Consider the following 24823-nt stretch of genomic DNA (forward strand, 5'->3'; position numbering starts at 1 on the left):
AGATCCATATGGAAGCGAGAAGTTTGTATGAGATCCGTTAACTGTTTTGAAAGGGGTCTAAAAACTGTGTGAGCCCAATGAAAACTTGTGAGCACATTTGTAAGAAAAAACTTCTGCTGTGATTAAGACGATGAAGATCAAGTGGATCCAGTTTTATCAAGTGTGATATAAGAATTGAGGACCACTGTGATAGAATGTTTTAATATTTCATCCTTATACACTGCAGGTGAACTTTCCATTGTGGTTGCAGCTGAAATGATTGTTAGAATGAAGTAAATACTTAACACAACAGCATCATACACATGCAATCTAATACAACAGCATCATACACATGCAATCTAATTACAACAACTTCACGTATGTACAATCTAAGTGACTCTGTGCCTTAGTGCAAAGTTAGTAGTAACGAGAGCCAGTTTAAGAACTTGTTTGCATATGTAAATTCTATTAAGTCATTGTCTTGACATGTTTTACATTCACATACAAGTCAATCATATTACAAATTAAGATACTAGAGAACTTGCGAGTGCTTGTACCTCTTATTCTTTTACTTGGTCATCAATGCTTCATCCAAAAGACTCCCTTGCTTTGTTGGCTGCCTCAGTTTTACATTTCGCAGCTTAAATTTCTTATAGATCTTTGTATCCACTCAATCAATATGCACTCTTCCTCTGAGAAATACACTGCACGGGTCATTACGCAGCAACTCTATGCTCGCACTACTGAGCGGAGAAAAATTGTATGAAGGGGGGGGGTACCCCCCCCCCCTTCATACAATTTTTTTTTTTTCTTTTTTTTTTCTGCTCCATTATACTTGCCATACAGACAAGAGAGCGTAATCTAAATGTGAGCACTAACTATTTTTAACTGTTCCTTAAGCTCAGGGAATCAAAGGTTTAAATAGATTTTTGGTTCCTACTTTGTGTTGACCCATGCTTCCTTCTCTCTCTTTCAGGTGTTGCTGTTGTTGTGTATTTCAGACTGGATGGTGCATTCAATGTGGCGGAATGGCAAAGACCCAGACAGTTTTTCCATCCCTTACCTGACTGCTCTGGGTGACCTGTTGGGCACCGCCCTGCTGGCTCTCAGCTTCCACTTCCTGTGGCTCATAGGAGACCAGGACAGCGACGTGGGCGACTGAGGCAATGGCTACATGACGGGAACCCCACCACCTGCCAGCTGACCTCTCATGCCTTTAAGCCTTGTGGGAATGTGGGTGCTCTCTGTCACTGGCCAGCACATTCCTCTGCTTCCCATAATGGATGAAACTTCACTTAAACCACACAATGGTTCAGAAACAATTTTCTGGTCTTGGTTTTTTTTCCTACACACTAAAGACGTTAAATTTCATAAGTATAGACTGTTTTCTGTAGCAATTCAGATCTGTCATTTGCACCAAAGCACATGCAAATTATATTGCTGGTTTTGTTTAGAGAACCAGGCAAACACCAGCTGAGGAAACCTAGTTGATGTGCAAGTATAAGCCAGAGGTCTTTTCTAAAAATAATTGGATGGACTATCACAGTGTCACAGAATGTGTGGATTAAAGTCTGTTCCTATTTATTTGCAAAGGTTTTCCCCCACATTTCGAACCTGCCTCTGAGGACCATCAAGTAAAATTACTTAATATCCGTTTCAATCTAGTAAATAGTGTTTACATGGGAACAACTACCGAATAAAATCGACTTAAAGAATAAAAAAAACTAGGGAAATCTCATTAAGTTGAAGTTCAAAAGAACCAGATGGCAGCCAGTGGTTGCGAATTAGCTAAAAGTCACCCTCAATAAAACAAAGATTGTCCAATCATATCTTAGCAGCTGTAGTTAGGTGTTTGTGGGGTGACTTTAAAGAGGATGTTAACAAAAGCCTTTGCACATCCTCGCATCGAAACTGTAGTCACTCTGTGAAAGCCAGTTATGGAAGATTTGATTTAAAGATGTTTACATTCCATATATTTCTCTCTTCCCAAAAACCCTTTCTCCACAGACAGCTATACAAGCTTCCGAACAAGGTTTACGATAAATATTAAGGGGATGAAGTCTTGGTTAATGATCCAAGAAAACAAATCAATAACTCAATTGATCAATCAATCAATCATTCAGAGACATGTGCGTTATGTGTGTCTTTTACAGTGTTTATTCTTTGCATTCTCAGCTTCCTGTCATATTCTGTAAATGTTAACATACCTTTCTGACTCATGTAAAACATGTTCGTACACAACTCGCATGCTATTATAATGCGTGTGTAATGTCTACATGTATTTACACAATTAATTAAGAGATTTTAGTCTGTTGAATCTAATTTATATTTGTAACAGCTTAATGTTATACACATAAGCTGGTTAAACAACCCAATTCAGATTGAGGTTTATTTCAGAATTTGATCTGGATGAGGCAGCCTGATTATTCAGTTACTCCCTGAAGCTACATGAGGAATTACTTCATTAATCTTCTGACTTGAAAATAAACTCTTCAAATCAAATCAAACCACATCCTTATTGTGGTAATTCAACAGCCCGCGTGTGTGTGTTTGTGTGAACATGGTCAGTGGCTCTGTTTAACTCCAATACGTGCCTCTTCAGATTCACTGGTGGACAAAGTATTTCTCTGTCTTTATTGTAATTTACTTTCTAAAACATTGTAATACAGTCAAATGACAATATGATCCTTTTGTACCCACCTCCACATGTATGACAATGACTATCCTATATTTGAAGGATTTCATTACATTGTAATTTCTGGCTTGAAAGTACATATAGAAATTTCAGTGTCTACATTCTCTTGGGCAATATACATTTGTTTAAGTTGATTGTTTTTCTTGGGAATTAATCTTTTGATTTGTTTTGTTTTTTGCTCACATGAGCCAATGTCAAAATAAATATCCTTCGATTGAAAAGCAACGCATTTCAGATAATTTTTCTTGGAGGGTTGAGCTGGTACTGAATCGAAAGAGAAAGGCGCCCACAACATGAGTCCAGCAGATAAAAGCTTGAATATTGAGGCAAAAGGGATGTCAAAACCTTCATTCCCCTCTGTGCAAGAAAGCCTGTTCTCTATGACAGAGGTCTTCAACAGGGGGTCCGCGACCCCTAGGGGGTCCGCGGAGGTACTGCAGGGGGGTCGCGAAATGTTTGGTAGATTAGACTATTTTTTATAAGTTTTGATTATTTTCCACAAATTTAAATGTCTTTAAATACACATTAACATGCATCCAACATATTGAGAGGCTGATTTGACCCTCTGCCATCCATCCGTCCAAGGTTAGAAAAGTTGTGTGCTACCCATCAGGGTCCGACATCTCACTAATGTGGGAGTATGTGTGCCATCCACAGATGGCTTGAGGATTCACTGTCTCTTCTACATGTATGTTTAAAATAAAAACATGAATATATCAATCAAATTCAATTAAATTTTATTTGTATAGCCCATATTCACAAATTACAATTCATCTCATAGGGCTTTAACAGGGTGTGACATCCTCTGTCCTTAACCCTCAGCAAGAGTAAGGAAAAACTACTAAAAACCCTTTTAACAGGGTAAAAATATGTAGAAACCTCAGAGAGAGCCACATGTGAGGGATCCCTCTCCCAGGACGGACAGAAGTGCAATAGATGCCACGTGCAGGAAAACATCATCAATAATCAAAGTCTCTAGCAGCATTTGATGAGGGTAGACATCCCGAAGGACAACCCCAACATGACATGCCAAGCAGTCCCGCTGCAAGCACAGTCCATGCTCAGCAACCAGCAGGACCACGATCCACCATCCAGACCAGACGCCACTCCAGTCCTCAGTCACCGTCCACCGCCGCCCACCAGGACCCATCACGAGCCAGCACCGCGGTCCTGGTCCACCGCCCGTGCCCAATGCCAACGCCACACAGGGTCCGCCACCAGCACCACGATCAGCCCACATGACTCAGAAGCTGCCACACTGGATCCAACACCGCGACCCCCGGTGCGCGATCCACCATCTGCAATCCATGGTGCGGCCACAGAGGCCCTGGATCTGCGGGTGATAAAGCAAAGGGATTCCGGGGAAGGGGGATAGGGATGGAGAAGAGGAAGGAGAAGCTGGAAAGAGAAGCTCCGTGTGTCATGTGTCATAAAATAGAACAAGTAACGTTCTGGCGCACTAATTAGCTCTAACTATAAGCTTTATCAAAAAGGAAGGTTTTGAGCCTACTTTTAAACGAAAAGATGGTGACTGCCTCCCGAACTGAAAGTGGTAGATTATTCCACAGCCGAGGGGCTTGGTGGCTAAAAGCTCTGGCTCCTACTCTACTTTTAGAGAATTTAGGGACGACAAGTAGGCTTGAATTCTGGGAGCGGAGTGCTCTAGCGGGTTTATAAGGTACTAACAGCTCTTTAAGGTAAAAAGGCGCTATATTATTAAGGGCCTTGAAGGTGAGGAGGAGAATTTTAAATTCTATTCTAGATTTAACTGGAAGCCAGTGTAGCGATGCTAATACTGGAGAAATGTGCTCTCTTCTCTTTGTTCTCGTCAGGACACGTGCTGCGGCATTTTGGACAAGCTGTAGAGTCTTTAACGACTTACTGCTGGAGCCTGATAATAATGAATAACAATAGTCCAGTCTCGAGGTAACAAAGGCGTGGACTAGTTTTTCTGCATCTTTTTGGGAAAGGACATGTCTAATTTTTGAAATATTACGCAAGTGGAAAAAAGCGGTCCTAGAAATTTGTTTTAAGTGACTATTAAAGGATAAATCAGGATCGAAGATCCCTCCCAAGTTCCTGACTGTTTCATTGGAAGCAAGGGCAATGTCGTCTAGCGCAGCTATATCATTAGATAATGCATCGCTAAGGTGTTTGGGGCCAAGTATTATAACCTCTGTTTTGTCTGAGTTTAATAAGAGAAAATTGCGGGTCATCCAGGTTTTTATGTCCTTGAGACATGTTCGAAGTTTAGTTAATTGATTACTTTGTTCAGGTTTTATTGACAAATATAACTGGGTGTCATCCGCATAGCAGTGGAAATTTACCGAGTGTGTCCTGATAATGTTTCCTAGTGGAAGCATATATAATGAGAATAAAATTGGGCCGAGCACAGAGCCCTGTGGAACACCATGGTTAACTTTGGTGCGCACAGATGACTCATCATTAATTTGCACAAATTGGGAGCGATCAGAAAAATACGATTTAAACCAGTTAAGGGCGGTTCCATTAATGTTAATTAACTGTTTGAGTCTTTGTAATAAAATTTGATGGTCAATTGTGTCGAATGCTGCACTGAGATCTAACAGAACGAGGACAGACACAAGTCCCTGATCTGAGGCTATTAAAAGGTCATTAGTGACTTTTGCCAAGGCTGTCTCTGTACTGTGATTGGCTCTAAACCCCGATTGAAAGTCTTCATATATATTATTTTCCCGGAGAAACTCACACAGCTGATTTGCAACAACTTGTTCTAAGATTTTAGAGATGAAGGGGAGATTAGATATTGGTCTGTAATTGGCTAAAACCTCTGGGTCTAGTGTGGGTTTTTTGAGTAGGGGTTTGATGACAGCTATTTTAAAAGACTGTGGTACATAACCTGATGATAATGACAGATTGATAATGTTAAGTAACGAACTATCATTTAGGGGCAGAATTTCTTTAAGTAATTTGGTAGGAATGGGATCTAAAATACAGGTTGTTGGTTTAGAACCTGAGATTAATTTGGTAAACTGATCATGGGTGATCAGAGAGAAGCTGTCTAAGTAATGGGCAGGATTCTCAGCCGTTTCTGAGATCTCTGTTGTTGGGAGGGTATTAGTGCCAATTGAGGGCAGGAGATGGTTGATTTTATTTCTAATAGTTTGAATTTTATCATTAAAAAAGGTCATAAAGATATTGCTATTTAGGGATCGAGGAATACTGGGTTCGGTGGAGGTGTGACTCTCTGTCGGCCTGGCTACAGTGCTGAAGAGAAACCTGGGGTTGTTTTTATTCTCTTCTATTAGTTTTGAATAGTAGGCGGCTCTTGCTTTGTGGAGAGCCTTTTTATATTCTTTAACACTATTCTTCCAGTCTAATAGATTTTCAACATTGTTGCGGGAGCGCCACTTCCTTTCTAGTTTTCTTGATAATTGTTTTAACTCATTTGTCTGGGAATTATACCACGGAGCTAATTTACTATGTTTAACATTTTTCTTTTTTAGAGGCGCTATTGAGTCTAATGTTAATCGTAATGAGTCTGCAGAGCTATCGACGAGGTGGTCGATCTCAATGGAGCTCAGGGTTTTAAAGAATTTGTTGTTTATATCTACTGCTAATACGGGTTTAAATGTAATTGGGATTATTTCCTTAAATTTAGCTACAGCACTATCAGGTAGACATCTAGAAAATGAATTTTTTATTAGTGGCATATATTCAGTTATTGAAAAATCAAAGGTTATTAAATTATGGTCTGATAGAACTGGATTGCGCGGAAGTACTGTTAAATTTTCAATTCCGACACCGTACGATAATACAAGGTCAAGTGTGTGGTTACCACAATGAGTAGGTTTGTGCACACACTGACTGAAACCAATAGAGTCTAGTATTGAAATAAATGCTACGCTAAGGCAATCTTTATTATTATCAACATGAATATTAAAGTCACCAACAATAATAATTTTATCGGTCTTTAGGACTAAGTTTGATAAAAACTCAGGGAATTCCTTTAAAAATTCAGTATAAGCCCTGGGAGCACGGTAAACTACGGCAAATATGATTGGCTGTTGGTGGTTCCTGGATTGGCGTGGAAGACTAAGAACCAGACATTGAAATGATTTGTAGCTGAGTTTAGGTTTAGGATTAATTGATAGACTGGAGTTAAAAATAGCAGCAACTCCACCTCCTCGCCCAATTTCTCTAGGAACCTGTGAATTGATATGACTGGGGGGAGTAGATTCATTTAGACTGACATATTCATCAGGATGCAGCCACGTCTCAGTGAGGGACAATAAATCTATGTTGTAATCGGAGACTATTTCATTAACTAAAAGAGCCTTTTTTTCCAGTGATCTAATGTTTAAAAGACCACATTTAAAAGTCTGGGTTTCCTGTATTGTTTCAGAGGTTGTTTTTATTTGTATTAAATTTTTGTGTGGAGTTCTCGCTCTGTTATTGTTTAATTTCAATAATTTAATCGGACGGTGAACAGACACAATCTCTATGGGGTTGTGTGACTGATCCAGAGGGAGCGCAGAGGAGTGTTTAGCAATGGGTTGTCATGTAATAGACTGAGTAATATTCCTAGATAAGAGAGCTGCTCCATCCCAAGTGGGATGAACGCCGTCTCTCCTAACAAGACCAGGTTTTCTCAAAAAAGTTAGCCAATTATCTATGAAGCCCACACCGTTTACAGGACACCACCTCGACAGCCAGCGGTTAAAAGATAACATGCGGCTAAACATGTCGTCACCTGTTGTATTAGGGAGCGGGCCAGAGAAAACTACTTTGTCCGACATCGTTTTAGCAAAAGCACACAACGACATGTATGAACCCGTGTTATATTTGAATAGCTTATTATTGAATGCACAATAACCGGGTAGCTATGTTTATATATGGCACTAGGCCCAGTTTAATATAAAATACAATTTAAACAATATATATAGTAGGGGGTCCCTGCTCCATCTCTCCATCAGTTTGGGGGTCCTTGGCCTGAAAAACGTTGAAGACCCCTGCTCTATGATATAAAATGATTTATGTTCTCAGATGGTCTCCATGACAACATGATGGTTATGCTCATCGGCTTCACTTAACATCAGAGCTTGGAAAACATGCAATTCTGCGCGACATTTCATTGGCTGATACCAGTAGGTTGAGGATTGATATACTTACTGTAAATTTGACCATCTTTAAGAAACAAAACATTCTCAATCAAGGACAAGACCTCTTGTTGCACACATACAAACAAAAACGAAATCCAAATCAGTCCCCTAGAGGAAATTGAGATTATCTCCCCCTTGAAAGCATCATTATCTATCAAGTATAACTATGTGAACACAATGTTATTAATATGGTTACAAATTAACAAGAGGGACATTCTGCTGTCAGACTTTCCATGAAAGCAACCTATTCTCTAGCATCAACACACAGATAGTGTATCACTGTTAACAATCCAAGGAGCTTCATTGGTTTGGCTGAATTACAATACAATGTTGCTTAAGCATATCAACACAAGCTATGCATTCATAATACAAACAGACAATTTTCTAAACCTTAATTCTAAAGCCAGTCAACCGAGCCCCAGTCAAACTGAGACAGGGGAGTTTAAACCCAGACAACTTCTCTCAGTTGTGGTATAAAATTATTTGATCAATTTGTTTACTCAAAAAATCTTTAATTACATTTGCGTGGAACAGCACATAACAATTGAAGACCAAACTCTGCTAAATGAATTCTACCCAATATAGTGACCACCTCTTCATTAGCATAGTGGTGAGTAGATAATTAGTGAATTGTCATTTTCTTGGTGAACTGTCAATTATTTGTACCAGTATATCTTGTTCACACAAGGATTGAAAGTATAATCTTTTAGACCTCTGGGGTCTCCAGGAAGTCCAATTACCCAGAACTATCTTCATCAATGTCTTTCCACAACAGGAGACACATAGCATCACTTCAGATTAAAAAACAAATGACAGGAAATATAACAGATCGGTTAACTGAAAAAAGAAAAAAAGAGAAGAGAAATGCAATTCGTAGGATGTCAAAATGTTGAGGTGCATTGGAGGAACTCATTCAGTCTTCCTTATGCTGACCTTCTTACTCGAGTAGAAGCCGTGGAGTTCCGTTACTTGACCCTCTATGAGCTGATTAAGAAACAAGCGCAATCTGATAAAAGCTCAGACACGCCCTGCTGTTGTGTGGGATCTCTTGAAAACAACCACAATAGCATGAAAATGAGAAGCAACTTTAAAGGCAGATGTCACACTTCTGACATCTTCTGACCGTTTTAGAGGCAAAAGGTCAGAAGAAAGTGGTCTCACTTCCTGGGCTGTATGAGTGATGGATTTCTAGATTCTTTGAACAATGTGCATTCCTACACTCTTCAGAACTTCAGCATTTTCAAATGGATTTTCTCACCTTTCATATGATCAAGGCTGAAGGCAGCAGCTCGACTATACATTATTCAAGCAAATAGATTTTCTCACTGGCGGAGAGAAGCAGTTGGGTTCTTTGTATCAAATAAAAACATCTAAACCTCCTCGTTATCACAGAGCTGAACAACACATGCCAGACTCCCATCAGACTGCACTCTTCTATTATTAAAGGGAGAAGCTATGATTGATCAAATTCAGTTGGTATGTGCGAATGTGCTGTGGTTATCAACATGCCTCTCCCTGAGTTCAGACAGTTCATTTTTAACTCGTTTAGTAGGATGCAGTGCTAGCTGGATAAATCGAGCTGGGGTACGCTCCCGTTGGTCTGTCGTCACTGCAGCAGTGACCCAGACGGGAGCAGAGCACCTGTGAAACCTAACCCCCCGCTTCCGTCAGTCATCCACCCACCCATGGGGCTGTTAGCTGTGTGTTAATGTGGGGCCTCCAGACAGAGGGGGCCACTAGGAGGTCTGGCAGGAGCTCGTAGCCAGATTATGATTCCCCCAGCAGCTCCCTACACTTTCATGAAAACAATAGATGCTTAACACACGGCATAATTGGAAACAGATTTCTCCAGAGGCATGTGGGTGTTAACAGTCAAGGTAAGGGGCTGTCAAACAGTGTGCCACAATGAAAACAAGCACATTCATTCGAACCATGAAGCAAAGGTATGTGGTCGTGCACGCTGGCAACAATCAAATCATTATGTTGTTATGTATGTTATGTTTTTACTGATGAATTGAAGATTTCACATAACATGACTTCTACACCCCTTCTGGCAGTGTAGGCTCTCAGTTATGCCTCAGTGTGAATCTGCTCAAACTTCGAACTGGTGGAGGTGGGTGAAGAAGCTCATGAAGCCATTATTGCTGAGAGTTAAAGGACCGAATGACTCAGAAGAGTGGGGTATTTCACTCACATTACTGTTTTTTTTTTTACATTATATTAAATTTGAGGATTTAATATTTGAGGATTTAATAATGTCCTCAAATATTATTTGAGGACATTAGATATTATATCTTCTAGACTAAAATAGAACATTAGGATCTTTATTTATGTATTTATTTTGCCTTGAGTTGCAAGATGTTCGAAAGTTTGGCTTGAAACCCTAAGTATAACTTTATAAAGTACTTTTGGGTAAGTGATCCATACGACTCAAGTTAATTGTATACACAGCAGGGGCTTAATGAATGTAGTTACCATGTGAATGAGTAAGGTGATAAGGTTGAGCCAAGCATTTTTAAATAGTGAGTAAAGTACAGTTTCTTTCTTAACACAGATGTATACTGTTTCCTCAAAATGCAGTTTTTTGCAAGCACATCACTTTCAACTGACCAGGTGTCCCACCACTGTGGCCTTGGCAAACAGGGAGCTTGCTACAGTGGAGAGACCCAGCAGATTGGACATTTCAGGAGGATTTCATATCTTTTCTCACAATATTTCATGAAGCACCTCATTGTATTAGTTCTGGCACGTCCTCTCTCTTTTCTGAGCATCCGTGCTTTCATTATTTCAAATCTCAAGATGAACTTCCATCACACACTTTTCTCCGAATTATATTTTGGGTCAGATTGACATTCAGGTTGACACCTGCTCTTTCTGTGGTCGTGCTCTGGGCCTGACCCTGCGTCAAAAAGATTATACATCATTCTAATTAAAAGAAACTGTTGTAGCATTATTGATTATATGGATTATACAGCTAATATTTGTTCACAGGATATAGGTAAAATATAATCACAAGATACAGAGAAACATAGATATCTCAACACTCGCCAGATAAAAATGAACCGTCCTGTTCAATTTGTTCTGTGAAACTGAACAAAGAGTCACATACCTTTATTTGGTGTCAAGCTGTACATAATCTGAATGTAGTGAGCTGTCACATTGATCTGCTCTGAACTGCAATCCCCGTCCGTCCATCCTGAGAGGAGTGGTCACTCGCACATGCAACATGTCAGTCAACCAAATGTTGTAATTTTCTCATAAAAGCCCAAAGACCGCAGGTAACTGGTCTGGCTGTGACACTGTGACCTCTGCACGCCCACCACAGTGTCCTCTGTCATTTGCACTGACAGTAACTGTTCTCTCAACACTGGAAGATCGATAGTGCTGTTGCTGAGGTTGAATGACTCAGCTTGCTGCGGGCGCTCAGGGCTCTGGAGTGAAACGCCGGTCGATCTGTCTTTATTTAGGCAGTTATCAATCTTACTTGGCACCAAATCCAGCCAGAAACAAAGGGATGATGCTGAAAGCCATTCACAATTGTATGTGTGCCACCCCGTGAACATTGCAGACACACTAATTGCCCATTACCACAGAGGGACAGAGCACATTTCAGTCTGAGTGACAAAGACTAACTAGCATGTCATCGCTTGATTTCAAAACAAATAGATAATTTGTGTCGACTTGTTCACTCAGGCAATCTATTTCCTTAATTCTTTAAAATACACCAAAAACGTATTTTTAACAAATAACCTAATAAGAATAAGTCAAAAGTTGCTAGGTGTAGAAACTGCGACAGTGTGACACTGGATGGAAGAAATCCTCACAGTGGCTTTAGAACTGTGGCTGTTTATGTTGTGTATAAACCATATGCCAAATCAGACATGCAGATGGTGATCCACTTGCTCTTGGATGACATCACAAGAGCAGTATGGAGGCATGTTGTGTTTTTTCTGTTGTTTTATTACGTCTATAGAAGAGGCCACCCTTGACTTCAATTCGGCTGCGATGCTGTTTACCCCTGAGACTACAGAAGTGTTTTGTGGACTCAAACACCCACCCCTCCATCCAGTGGTGAATGGATAATGAATACATTTACATTTTTCTGTTAACTATCCCTTTAGGAAGCACTGTTGTTGATCTGAAAACAACTGAACCATCAATGAATCAAAATTGATGCAGCAGTACCATCCCACGATTCTTCCTCTCAAACATCTGGTGTTTACATAACCCACTATACAACTGAGACACTGGCAGTTGGAAATTCAAGTATGTAATGCAAGTAGCAGCCAATGAGGCCTGGACCCTCTTCCTGTAGCAGATATTATATTACTTTTCAAACCTCTAGTTTCAGTTCAAGTGGGCCGCTTTTGAAGAGATTCATGTTGTCATACCTCCACACACAATAATCAGCAAATAAAATCTGTTTTTATGATCCGAGATGTAGGAGCCACAGTCACAGCTCCATCCATTTGACAAGTTCAGTGACATCCAGCGCCAGTGGTGTCCCTGGCTCAGTCTCATGCTTGAAACTGCCTCAGTCCGGACAGCACATCAGGAAAAGTGGCATAAATGTTGAATATTATATCTTGCAGAGTAATTATACATGCTGGAAATGTGGCTGTCCACCTTCAGTGTTCATATACAGTCAGGCAAACAGCTTATAATTGTGTTGCTGCAGTGTATTGGGTGTGTGTCTGTCTCCTACCACATATTAGTCCATCAGTGTAAACATTTTTACAGTGTTCAAGTAATGCTTTTAGTTGGGTACTTTTGACTATATTGCTAATTTCATATATGGCAACAACATGCAAGATTGGAAATGATTAAAATTAAAATTTCTTACAAAATTCAGATTACGTCCTTTTCGCATATAGAATGAATTATTTTAGTTCACTGGAGAAATGTAGGACCTGCATCACTTCCATTTTATATGTAACATATTATAGAATACGGCTACTTAAACCAAGAGAAACTAAATCACACAGTATACACAAGTGTAGGAATGTTAATTGATAACAAAACATGAACAGAATCTTTGGGGAAATTAAAGGAATAATGAAAGAACAAGAGCTGTTAGCAAGGTAATGTGCATGTGTGTCTGAAAGTGTGCATGCATGTACATTAAATGTCACACAGTGTGCTCTTGAAGCAGCTCTTCTCACATATCTGCACATCCATGTATTAAACCATCCATTCATCCATGCATCCATCTGCTATCCGTCTGGCAATGTAATTCGTACAAAGAAATTCAAGTATCATAACCAAGGAATCCTGTGGCCGCACTGACTGTATAGTTCCATTGTTGCACATGGTAGCCATTTGGAAAAACATTTTATTCAATGAATAAAAGATTGTTGAGGATTTAAATGTCATTTCATAACATTGAAGTACATAGTTGGTGATATTGGTTGTATAATGCCTTTGCTTAACCTCAAGGAGGAAATGCGCTATGGTGTCCTCTCTCCAGGGAGGTCAGAGATCAGATTAAGAACACGGCATTGGTCGGACATGGTTTTTGTGCAAACCACAGGCCTCCTTTCAGTCAAACTTGAAACATGTTCTGGAGTGAACTCAGTCTCCCAGAATGCCACATGTTCCCTTTGTCTTAAGACAGTCAAGGAACTCCGTCTCCCAGGATGTAACAGGATGCTGCATTTCCTGTGGTCTGGGCAATGTCACACAAAGGTGTCAAGAACCACCAGGGTCAACTCCTATTGGTCACTCTGGTCCAAGACCCGTGAGGTCACTGGGGCCAATATAAGGAGAGGTCTCCCCAAAATCTCTCTCTTCTTCCATCCCGCCGAGGGCAGAAGGCTGCTCAAGCTCTCTTCTCTTATCCCTCCAAGGACGGAAGGCTGCTACAGCCTCTCTCTCCTACATCGCCAAGGGGGGGGGCCTGGCTGATCCAGCTTCCTTCTCTATCCAACCCACAACCGGAGGTCAGAGGTGCAGCTCCCAGCTCACCCCTCTCAAGGAAATCTCCTCTCCCTTCAAGCTCTACAAAACTCCTCGTAGCGACGCGATGTCCTGTAGGAGAACTTCAACCAGCATCTGAGCACACGGCTCGACAGAATCGCGAATGCAGAACTCTACGACCACAAAGCCAGGAGACGTCACAGAACTGCAACTGGACTGCAACTTCTTTTCCCCTTTCCCTCGGACTGGTAACATAATCTGGGCCTAATAATTATACTACGCTAAGCAAGACTGTTTATTTGATCGGTGTGTGTTTATAAGTTTGATATGTGGTGTGATATTGTGGCAACAAGTTATTTGAAAGTAATTGTTAGTTAGGCCCTTCACAGGCCTCCTCTGTAGGTCTCTCTGACTCTTGCATTATCTGATTAACATCTACACAGACACACGCATAGTCTCCACCTAGTTAAACCTACCCCCGTAATGCAACCTCAGAAGAAGGGGGGGGGGGGGGGGGGCTCTTATCTTAGGGGATAAACTACCATTTTGAAAGCATTCTAGAAAGGTGTGATATTTGGTCAGCCATTTTGGGAGACCCCTAATTTACATTCACACACACACTCATATTTAGTCAGTTAGTCATTAGTTAGTTTGATTGTTTAGTAATTTGTGTTTTTATACTTTATTATGTTCATAATAAAGGTTCTTCTTTCACAATTGTTATTTCATTAATATTGCATAAGTGAATTTTGCCAACAGTAACACTGTTAAGAACTCCATAGCCTTCCCTGTTCATTATATAATCTTTAATGGTAAAATATTGAGATTTCTAATTGAACTAGATCTAAATGAGACTGATCTTAATCAATAAATTGGCTATCTTTTCCCTTCTATGAAGGGTGGTGCCCCGCGAGAACTTTAACCAATTAAAGTTATGATTTAATATTAATATTTTAAATATTACTGTTTTATATTTTATTTTGATAACCACATTTATTGAGTGCATAAAGGCACACCATTCTATGGTAACACTTTTTAAGCACTATTGCACAACAGCATAGATCTGCGAAGTGTCAACCAGGGTATTCTTAAAGGTGCCAGTGTGTAAGGTGTAGGTAAAAAGGATCTATATGCAAAACTGAATATAATTCATCGCAGAGATGTATTTCACTAGTGTGTGATCACCTAAGTTGTAGCAATTGTTGTTTTCTTTACTCTAGAATGGACCTTTATATTTAAATACTTTATATCTACCTTGGCCGCCATGTTTTTTTTACAGCAGCCCAGACTTGACAAATATAATACCTTTTGAGTTTTTATGTTAACGGAAGGCTACCACAGGTTCTCTTTCATGTTTGGAAGGGGAGGGTGAGGTGAGGGGTATTCAGCTGTGACATGCAACTTTTCCCCCCTAGATGTCCCTAAATTCTACACACTGAACCTTAAAGGACAATCTCACATATTTAATCCACTATAAGTCTCCCAGAAAACTGTTTATCAAGGCAAACCAAACATGCTTCCTAATATTTCTACAATAGTTGTGCATTTTACCGATTTGTGTGTATTTGGCACGACCTCAGAGCACATCCCAAGGAACTTGAATTCACTTCACACCCTGCTCCCAATAACAACTCTGCAATTCAGTTTTATTTGTATAGTGCCAAATAATAACAAACACTATCTCAAGGCTGAGACCTTAAACATTCGAGTTCCCACACTGAGCAAGCAACTCCCTCAATAACTATGAAACCTGATACAGAACCAGACTCAATATCTGCCTCGACTGGTTGGGGTGAGCAGATAAAATGTATGTATGTATATATATGTATATGGTAAATAGCTAATTAAAAGCGACAACAAAAAGATTTAGAAGTTGAAATAGGGTCTACTAGACAAGTTGATAGTTTAGAACAAGAGATTAGTTAAGTCACTTCTGAAAGATCTATAGAATTAAAGTGGTCTAAATATACCCGGACATTTTGTAGCGCAGTTATTAAACCTATGGACGAAATGCAGTGAGTTATGGTGCCTTTCTCAAGTGGGCGCCCTCTTTCCTCATCCTTTCGCTGATAGGCCCACAACGATTCCAGATGGTCCAATAGCAAACCCCGGCATCCATGACTCACACCTCAGGTGCCATTTACTCAGTTTAGACACAGGTGGAGTATTTTCTTCTTTTAGAGCCACTGACTGCCCTTTTTCAGCAGCTCTGGAGAGATCTTTAACTGCTTGCCTTTGGGACTTACCTTGTACTCTCATCTCCCGGAGTAGCCTTGATGTAGATGTGGATACAAACCCTCTGCAGGCTACTTCAACCGGCCGATCTATTGCTTGCCTCGTTGTTGTACATCAGCCGTGAGCTCAGCGTCCCTCAGCTTCTTGCTTCTCCACTGCATCCTCTCAGGGTACAATAAGTTCTAAGACGCATCTGGGATGCAAAGTCTCTGCCCTGCTCTGTCTATTACTGCCCTGAGTCTTGTCTTGAGGTGTCATTGTTTCCAGGGTGTATGGTGGGTGAATTAGGAAACATATACCCATGTCACTTAAATTCAAGAAATCAACAGACACTGTTAATTTATGTGACGAGTTGTAAAGTTGGGTCTGGAGCCTTTAATTTCTCTCTTTTTAATCTGTTATTTGTGTCAAGTCCAGGCCAGTACGTCAACCTTTGCACATGTCACTTTGCTGTTTGATCAGTCTTTTTAAATTATTTGCTCGAATTAAATAAATTGTATTTTTCTGATACGTCAGCCTCCCGTCCCGTCTTATTCTGGATATATGTGTTGAACCAAATTTACATTCAACTGTCACTCTAAGTGCTTTCTCATCACTACATATGTAAATGGGAAAAGTAATTGTTTTACACTAACGTAATTTCTTCTAGTATGTTTACACAGTAAATATCCATCAATTAACCAAGTATATTATATTCTGACAGATGCGTGATGGCTGCATGGATATCTCTGGGTCACATTTTACCGTCCTCACGTGAAATAAGCAGTGGGAGACACTGTTGAATTTCAGTTTTATTTTATTGTGAAAATATCAGACAGGATGAACGTGCTGCTGCTGGGACGACACCTATATCCCGCACAGAACACACTCAATTATTCAGGACTTCAGATAGTAGACTTGAAAATGAACTGAGCTCAACCAGCTACCGGGACAGCGAGAAAATGGTTGACTGTCCCGGGAGGAAATAAGAGAAAACAAAGAGTTTAGGTGTGTTGCCATGGTGATAGCAAAGAAGGAGTGTGGGTTGAATAAATAAATAAATACTGCTCTAAGGCAGAGCGGGTACAGCACAGATGCACACATACAGAGCTCCAGTTGAACAACACAAGGAACTCCGATAGACACAATGGTGAAAAATGCTGCTGTTAACTCAATAAAAGACACTAATGATCCTGAAAGCCTTTCTCATAAGGTCACGCACACAATGTACAAGTTACAGTGCAACAGCCACACCATCTTGAGGTGTGTGACCTCTGCTCAATGAAAGAGGATGTACCAGACAAAACGTGGCCGGCTCACTGAGCCACGCTAATGTGGACTAGTCCGACAACTTCTGTTCACACGTGATAACGTATTCATTTTGTGAGCCTTCCACTCATACTGATTTATACAAGAAAATTACTTTGTTGTGTCCTTCACTGGGCATATGCAGGACATGACATGCTCTTTACAGTTGCTCTGTAAACAATAAACTTGTAGCATCTTGGTGGAAATCAGGTAAGGCAGCTTCTTTAAACGACAATTCTACTAATTTACTTCTATGATTGACATTTTTTATGTTTTGATTGTACTTTCTATTAATAATACAATTGTACTTTGTAAATTCATTGTCGGGATCAGGCGAAGTTACAATAGTGCAACAACAGAATCTAAAAGGGGCAGGAAAAAGGAGTTGTCAGAAAAACAGTTGGACGACTTCCCACAGTATCAAAAGGCTCAGTTCATTAGAATAAGCTTCTATAATATGGAAGGTTAAAGTCAAAAGCCAGGGGTCTGTCTATAAACAGTGACGGATGTTTCCAAAAAAACGTTTTGATCGCTCAGTTTGCAGATGCAGCAGGATAATCCTCATCCAGCCTCACATGGTCCTCATGGGTGTGTGGGGCACAGTTATTGTTCTTCAGGAAGACTCAAATCAAAGTAGAGTTTTTTCTGCTGTGTCACTGAATCACGGCTGTAAGTCGGGTGTCACCATCTCCCGTGAATGTTAAAAGGTAGAAATACGACATCCCCATTCTTTATCATGCAGGAAAAGACTTGCATGGCTGAATCAGACACATATCCATTGGATTTGTGGTTCTATCAGACATGTGGTCATTGATTCAGAGTTTTAGTCAAGTTACTCTGAAAATTATTGCAGAGTAACTTTGTGGTTCAGCCTTTGGCCTACTGCAGAAGTTGCTGAGTTGTGGAAACACTGATTTTAATTTGAATGTTGGGATGACGCATGTTTCAGACGCAGTCCTCTCTGGAGTATCCTCCTCCAAACAAAGGGGTTCATAACCTCATTGTCCAACTGGTTCACTGAATTTATTCCACTGATATTTTCTGATGTTCTCTCAGAGCTCAGCAACTAACATTGTAATATATTATAATTATCCTTCTAGCCAAATTCAATGACGTTTCTTTTAATTTTTGTCATTCATAAAGTAAGTGACAAGAGTGTGTGTGTGTGTGTGTGTCTGATGCAACCAGAGTCATTGATTTAAATAATATCCAGACCTACCAACTGAAAAACAGTAGCGGCGTAAATAATATTATGTCTAGACCAGGGGTCGGCAACCGGAGCCCCATGCGGCTCTTCAGCCCCTCTGCAGTGGCTCCCTGTACAGTGCACGTTGCGCATATTTTTCGCGAACGGTGAACTTAACGAATCGGTTTTCCTATGATGAACGTGAGTGAACGTCACGTTCACGTTCATTTTTTCATCATCGTATCAGGCCGCCATGAAATACCGGGAGCGGGTGAATGTGTGTGTGTGTGTGTGTGTGTGTGTGTGTGTGTGTGTGTGTGTGTGTGTGTGTGTGTGTGTGTGTGTGCGCTCCCAGATAGCAGACACACACACAGGCCCCGGGGCTCAGAGATCAGCGCCGCAGCGCCGCAGCTTCTTGATCAGAGCAGAAGCTGCATTTGGTTTGTACCCAGCTTCAGTTTCGGTGTTGCCTACAGTCTGACCTGCTCTCAAGTTTTTTTGTAATATTTCGTCAACTAAAATATGCGTCACATCCTATTACGGCCCGGCGCTCTTCCCTGCAGGTTGCTTATCTAGAGTTTCTGAGCACCGGCCTAAGTAAACTAACCAGGGACAAATCCCCAAAAAGAAAAGTCTGGGAGGAAAATAGAGTTTAATTCAGATTCATTTGCTTTCACTGCCAACGATGTTGGCTTACCTGTATGCTTGATATGTGACAAGGAATAAGCAATCAAAAAAATGGTAATGTTTAAAAGACATTTTCAGAGCAAGCACACTTTTTTGTAACAGGTAAAAATAGCAGTTAAATGTCAACAGTTTTTTCTTTGTCGTTCTGTGGTTTAATAAATGCAACAAACTATAGTTTTTATATATATTGTATAACTATATATATAACTTTATAACCTGTGTTATCAAATATGTTTTGCGGCTCCAGACACATTTAATTTGGGGGAAGAGGGGCCAAAATGGCTCTTTCGATAGTAAAGGTTGCCTACCCCTGGTCTAGACTGTACAAAAAACTTCTTTCCGACTGTAGATATGTCCGAACTGAAACTGTCGGAGAGAAGCTGATCAAAAGTTCCTGCTTTGTCCTTCTGTGCCGATGATATGAACCACAATAATATTTATTGAGGAATTTATTTTTCGCTTATAATGTTTTTGGCGCCAAACAAGATCCAGAATGAAACCTGAAAAACTAGAGAATTTTTATTTACTAAGTTTTACTCTTAATAGCTTTTTCTCGATAAAGACAGGGGGAGTACACTTTTTTCCTTTCTTGCTGAGAGTGAGAAGATCAGATTTATATCACGTGGATGTCTGTATGATAAACATGAAGCTACCGCTAACAAGCATTCAGTTTAGCTTCAGTGGCTCCTGACTATAGCTTGATAGCATCATATAGATACACATAGTTTTCCTCTAACTGCTGTTGACAACTACCGTGTATGATTTGTGATAATTGTAAAAAAAGACCCACGCACATATCTTCCAGTCGTGCGTGAGCAAAACATAATCAGTTATCTTTTGAGGATGTCCTGTGTCTTCGGCAAAATAGCAAATTAATATTTCAGTCTAATAATAGACGTTGTTTAAAAACAACATAAATAAAGCTGTCAGCTTGACATGAATATAATAACTCCCCACAGAATGAGACAGCTGGGCAGTGGAAATGAATGGATTTATGCAGACTGGAGTAAAGAATGAGGACAAAAGCACTCCAACTGTGCTGGGGTGTCTCTATCTGAGGCAGGAAATCAGCCATGGCCTCAGTGCTCACTTAGTTCTCTGTGGGGATTTTATGCCACCTCAGTTTGTTTAAACAGGCTGACCTTTTCCCACAGGGACGCTACGGATCGTTGACACTGACTTGCTTCCGTTTTTTTAAATATAGGAGGCCACTTTAGAGGGGAGATTGAAGAGGAGAAAATAGAGGCCCCTGTGGTGACTTGTTTGTAGGTTAGGAGGTCCTTCGTGTAACGTTTGTCTCCCATTCTGGGGCTAAAGAGCAGTTTATTGTTTGTTAAAGTGGAGAGGTGTTGCCTCTCCCTGCAACTGCTGGGTAAGAAGCTGAGTGGCATCAGCATCAGCAGAAGTGCTAATGTGACGAAGCTGTGCTGAGAATACAGCCATTGTTTCTGCAGGCCCAGGGCTACAGGCAAGGCCAGGAGCATTTCTACTTTATTAGAGCCAGATGCCGGTTTGAGGGTAAATACAGGAAAACGGGACACATCACCAGCCACACACAGGCTTGTAAACATGTACACTAACCACTACATGAGGAGGTCTGAAGCTAAAGCATCCACCACAATATGTGGGGTCACAACTTAAACTTTATTGGGGAGCTAATCTGGCCTTGAATTGCAATATTAGTTATTAAGTAATCAATCAGTTTAGTAGAAGTAAAATGTTTTTGGTTTTTACCGTGTATAAACTGTGTTATACTGCAGTATACTATCACTGCAGAGCTGCACTGAAGATGATACTACAGTTAATAAGAATCGTATTATTATAAAACCAATATCCTTGTATGTTTTACATCTAAATCTGTCTTTTCTCTTTGTTTAAACGTTTGATGGCTCACACTGCACTCAGGTGCATTTACTCATTCTGTGTTAAAAGAAATTGCTTTCTGGAATTTTTTACCTCCCTCTCAATGACTATAAACTCTGCCAGTCAGTCACCAGTGCACAAGGAACTGTAGGCTTTCTGACTCATTGGCAAAATCCACAGGCGAATGTGCTAATTACTGTCAACTCTGAAGTAAGGGCATGATACACATTCAGATGTGATGTGTAAATCCCAGCGACTGATGATGGGCTTTAGTAGTGCATACACCCATTCATTCAAGAGAACCTGGGGCTTATGGAGGGGGGGGGGGGGGCTTCTTGCTCTTGTGCTCATCAGCAACTTCTCGACACTGAATCTCTGAGATATTTACTCTTATTTAAGTTGAAGTTATTTACCAGCAGGAGTGATTGATAACACATAAATTAATAAAACATACCCTTCAGATTCCTTTAAAAGTAGGGCTTGGTTAAACTCAGTCTAACAAACAGAGGGAGAGAAAATCTCTGGTTCCATCAAATACAACAAAGAGATGCAGCTTTTTCAAAAATGTTACTTTTGCTTTGAAGGTGAAGTGATTTAGAATATACAAAAAATTTGCACAAATCTAAACGACTCCCTTTTGCTCTTGTCATTGTGAGTGAGACAGGTCACCTGTTCTCTGTTTCCCCTCCTCCTCTCTCGTGCTCTCTCCGGTGTAATGCTTACACAACAGCCCTAATCCAATTCACAGCATGATGGAGAGTGCAGTTATTAACCTTGACATTGCTTAGCATCACTTAAATCAATCACATTACAGTATGAGATAGTATCTGATTCGGTGATGTGGGCAGGAGATTACTGATATGGGCACTGAGAACAGCAGCTATCTCTCTTGGTCTGGTTGGGGATGGGGTAATCGTCCCATGGGTTTGCTTGCTGGCAATGATGTGGACTCAAAACTGAGTGTCGATCTTTGAAGCTTTGACCGCCTTTATGGCGCCGAACAGGAAATTGAAAATCCCCCACAAATCTCTGATGATCTCAGACACAGAAAGACAAAGTCACTGGTCAAAACGCACCGCCCTTCAGAGATGAAAGTGCTGTGATGCACTGATAACGTAATGGTACCAGAGGCAAGTTGTGAAAAAAGAAATCAACATGACAGAACTCTTAATAACAGTTCAACTCTAAAAATACTTTACAATGTTCATTAGCTCAGAAAAAACAAACATTATTTTAATTCTTTTAGTTTAAATGAACGAAGCTTATTAAATAATCTTTTGTAATTGCTGCTCGCAGCAATGCTCCAATATAAACAAAACTTAGCATATAGACAAAATTATCATCTTAATTTAAAGAAAGACACTGGAACCGCAGGTTTGTGGATGTGGCTCTGGATGTGTTGACCCTGGATGGGATGCAGAAGGTCAGGGTTACAAGATTTAGCACCTTTAACCCTTTTACAACCACGCAGAGTGTCTTTGACCATCCAATCCTGTGAGTACATCCTGTCCCTTTCCAAACCCATTCTGTAGCTCAAAGTGTTAAGGGTCGTTTCAGGCAATGTTTTATTAAACAAGGCCATACTTCACTGTTGCAGTAGACGTCATCTGTGTGTAACACAAGGGATCCCTCTTGCCAACATCATAATGATAGAGACCAGTGACAGAACTTGATTGGTCGAAACTGATGGCGGAAAGCCATGCCACCATAGTTACAGATGTAGAGGTCATGATAATTTAGTCAGTAGCCATCCATCACAAGGCGTCCTTGAGGTGGTGATGAGCCAGTTTCCCTCTGAAATGTATGAATTTAATGAGGGCAAGGGTGATGGGTGCTAACACACCATGCTGGCAGCGCAGCAAAGGACATGAATTGTCTTTTACAATTTGGCGGAGCTGCTCTATTGATCAGAGGAGGGGAAGATAAGCTTAGCTCCCACGATGCATTGGGCTCAGGGCACGTGCAAGGCTGCTGTTTACTTTGCACAATTGAAAGCAGCCTAATTGGTCAGCAGTTTATATAAATGTGTAGGGAACTTCATCAGGGGAGTCCCTCTTCAAGTCTGTCCTCTGAGGATAAGTTCCCCCTTTAAAACATCTTGAAGACCTGCTTCACCCTCTCATTTTAGTCTTTTCCTGTGACTGCTCCATTTGTACCACACTCTAATCAAGTCAGTGTTTTCTGTATCACCCAGAGTGACATCATCCAACCTATGCCCAGGCGAGCATGACTTCCTTCTTTTCCTTCTATGTTTATTTCAGACCACACACCCGCTAGGTACAACAACAGTTTTTAAACTCAAATTTGCTTCCAAAAAATTCTGCCCTTCCCTCATGTTGTTGCCTGTCCTTAAACAAGGCAAGAATTCTCAGAGTACCAGCTCTGTCCTCTGTTAGTCCAGCCGGAGGTAGCTGGGTGTGGAGTAGTTGAACATGAGGAAATCCAACTTGTAAAGCTGGTAGAGTTGGGTCTGCTCTTGAGTACTGATATTGCTGAAGAAATGGGCCGTCATGGCATCTGTGGTGCGGGTGGACTTGGCATAACTTGGAAAGTGGAGGGAGTCGCTGACACCCACCAACCCTAACACATAGTTTGCATCCTCCTCCAGTGTCTCGTACTTGCCCACCAAGTCGTAGTGGATGTGACATGGGTGGCAAAGCTGGTAGACAGTCTGCCAGTGTTCGTTGAGTGGGCCATCACGCTGCGTGGCTGGGTCCACCAGGTACTCTGTGAATTCTTTGAACTTGACATCAGCACCGTTGAGCAGGGCTTCCTGTGTGGCATTCTTTCGGTAGCGACGGACTATACGGGTGCCGAAGCGCTTGTGGAAGGACGAGTTGTACTTGAGGGTGAACTTGTTACGGTATGCGGAGACCAGCCTCTCAAAGGGTTCGCGGACGAAGAGGAACTTGAGGTAGTTCTTGAGGCGGTGGTGGATCTCTGCAATGCTGTACTGGTTCAGTGTCTTCAGGTTGGTCGGAATATGAGCTTCGTTTGAAGGGATATCCATCGGGTCACTGTTGAAGGAGGCACAGGATAATGTCAGGAACAATGGCAAAACCAAAAAACAAGCATTCATGTCCTTGTATTACTAACATAAAGTTAAACCCAGATACAAATGAGATCCTTACCTTTGATCATAACAATGTGCACATAGAATTAAAATCCTTTACTAATGACACTAATTATTTTGTCTTTGTCTCAGTCCAATTCCATCATTCAAGGTTCATTGCTAAAATCTTTTCAGGTCCGAGCTTCACAAACAGAAACCATCACACATGCTTTCATTTCCTCATCCTTAGATTACTGTAATGTATCGACAGTAAACTATTAATAGACTACAAATAGTTAAAACTGAAGCAACCAGACTTTACTACCAAAAAATATCATGCTACATTTCTCTTAATGACTCGACATTGGCAACTAGTTTATCACAGAATCCATTATAGGATTCTACAAATTATATTTTACTTCACTTTTTATATCTTTTATCTTTTATATATTTTTATTTAGGTATGTTTATGTCTATCAAATGTTACTTTGTATAAATATTAGAAAAAGTGAGTAAATAAAAAAGTAAATAGTGAGTGATTTTATTGCTTTTCTTATGTGTGTTGTATTTATTGTGTTTTTATGTTTCTATGTTCATTGTATGCACCAATTACCAGAGCAAATTCCTGGTAGGTGTTAACCTACTCGGCAATAAATACTTTCTGATACTGATTCTGATTCTGATTCATGGTCCCAATCTATGCTTCTGAAATACTTTCCTCTTATCAACCTGCATGTAAGTCTGAGGTCCTCAACAGGAACCTGCTCTTCACATGTCAGGAT

The 24823-nt window shown here is 40.5% G+C and overlaps 2 protein-coding genes across 4 annotated transcripts in view; one reads left to right on the plus strand and one right to left on the minus strand.

Annotated features, from left to right (window-relative positions):
• Positions 1-2895, plus strand: part of slc41a2b (solute carrier family 41 member 2b) — a 29510-nt gene extending 26615 nt beyond the window's left edge. For both annotated transcript variants that reach the window (XM_053414906.1, XM_053414905.1), the window contains exon 11: positions 956-2895. In XM_053414906.1, coding sequence (XP_053270881.1) covers positions 956-1141 — 186 coding nt within the window. In that variant the 3' untranslated portion in view covers positions 1142-2895. The remainder of the gene's footprint in view (positions 1-955) is intronic.
• Positions 2896-17112: 14217 nt separating this feature from the next.
• Positions 17113-24823, minus strand: part of chst11 (carbohydrate (chondroitin 4) sulfotransferase 11) — an 87381-nt gene continuing 79670 nt past the window's right edge. For both annotated transcript variants that reach the window (XM_053415376.1, XM_053415375.1), the window contains exon 4: positions 17113-24006. In XM_053415376.1, the coding sequence (XP_053271351.1) occupies positions 23382-24006 (625 nt within the window). In that variant the 3' untranslated portion in view covers positions 17113-23381. The remainder of the gene's footprint in view (positions 24007-24823) is intronic.

The sequence above is a fragment of the Pleuronectes platessa genome, chromosome 22 (genome assembly GCF_947347685.1).
Source record: "Pleuronectes platessa chromosome 22, fPlePla1.1, whole genome shotgun sequence".
NCBI lineage: Eukaryota > Metazoa > Chordata > Actinopteri > Pleuronectiformes > Pleuronectidae > Pleuronectes > Pleuronectes platessa.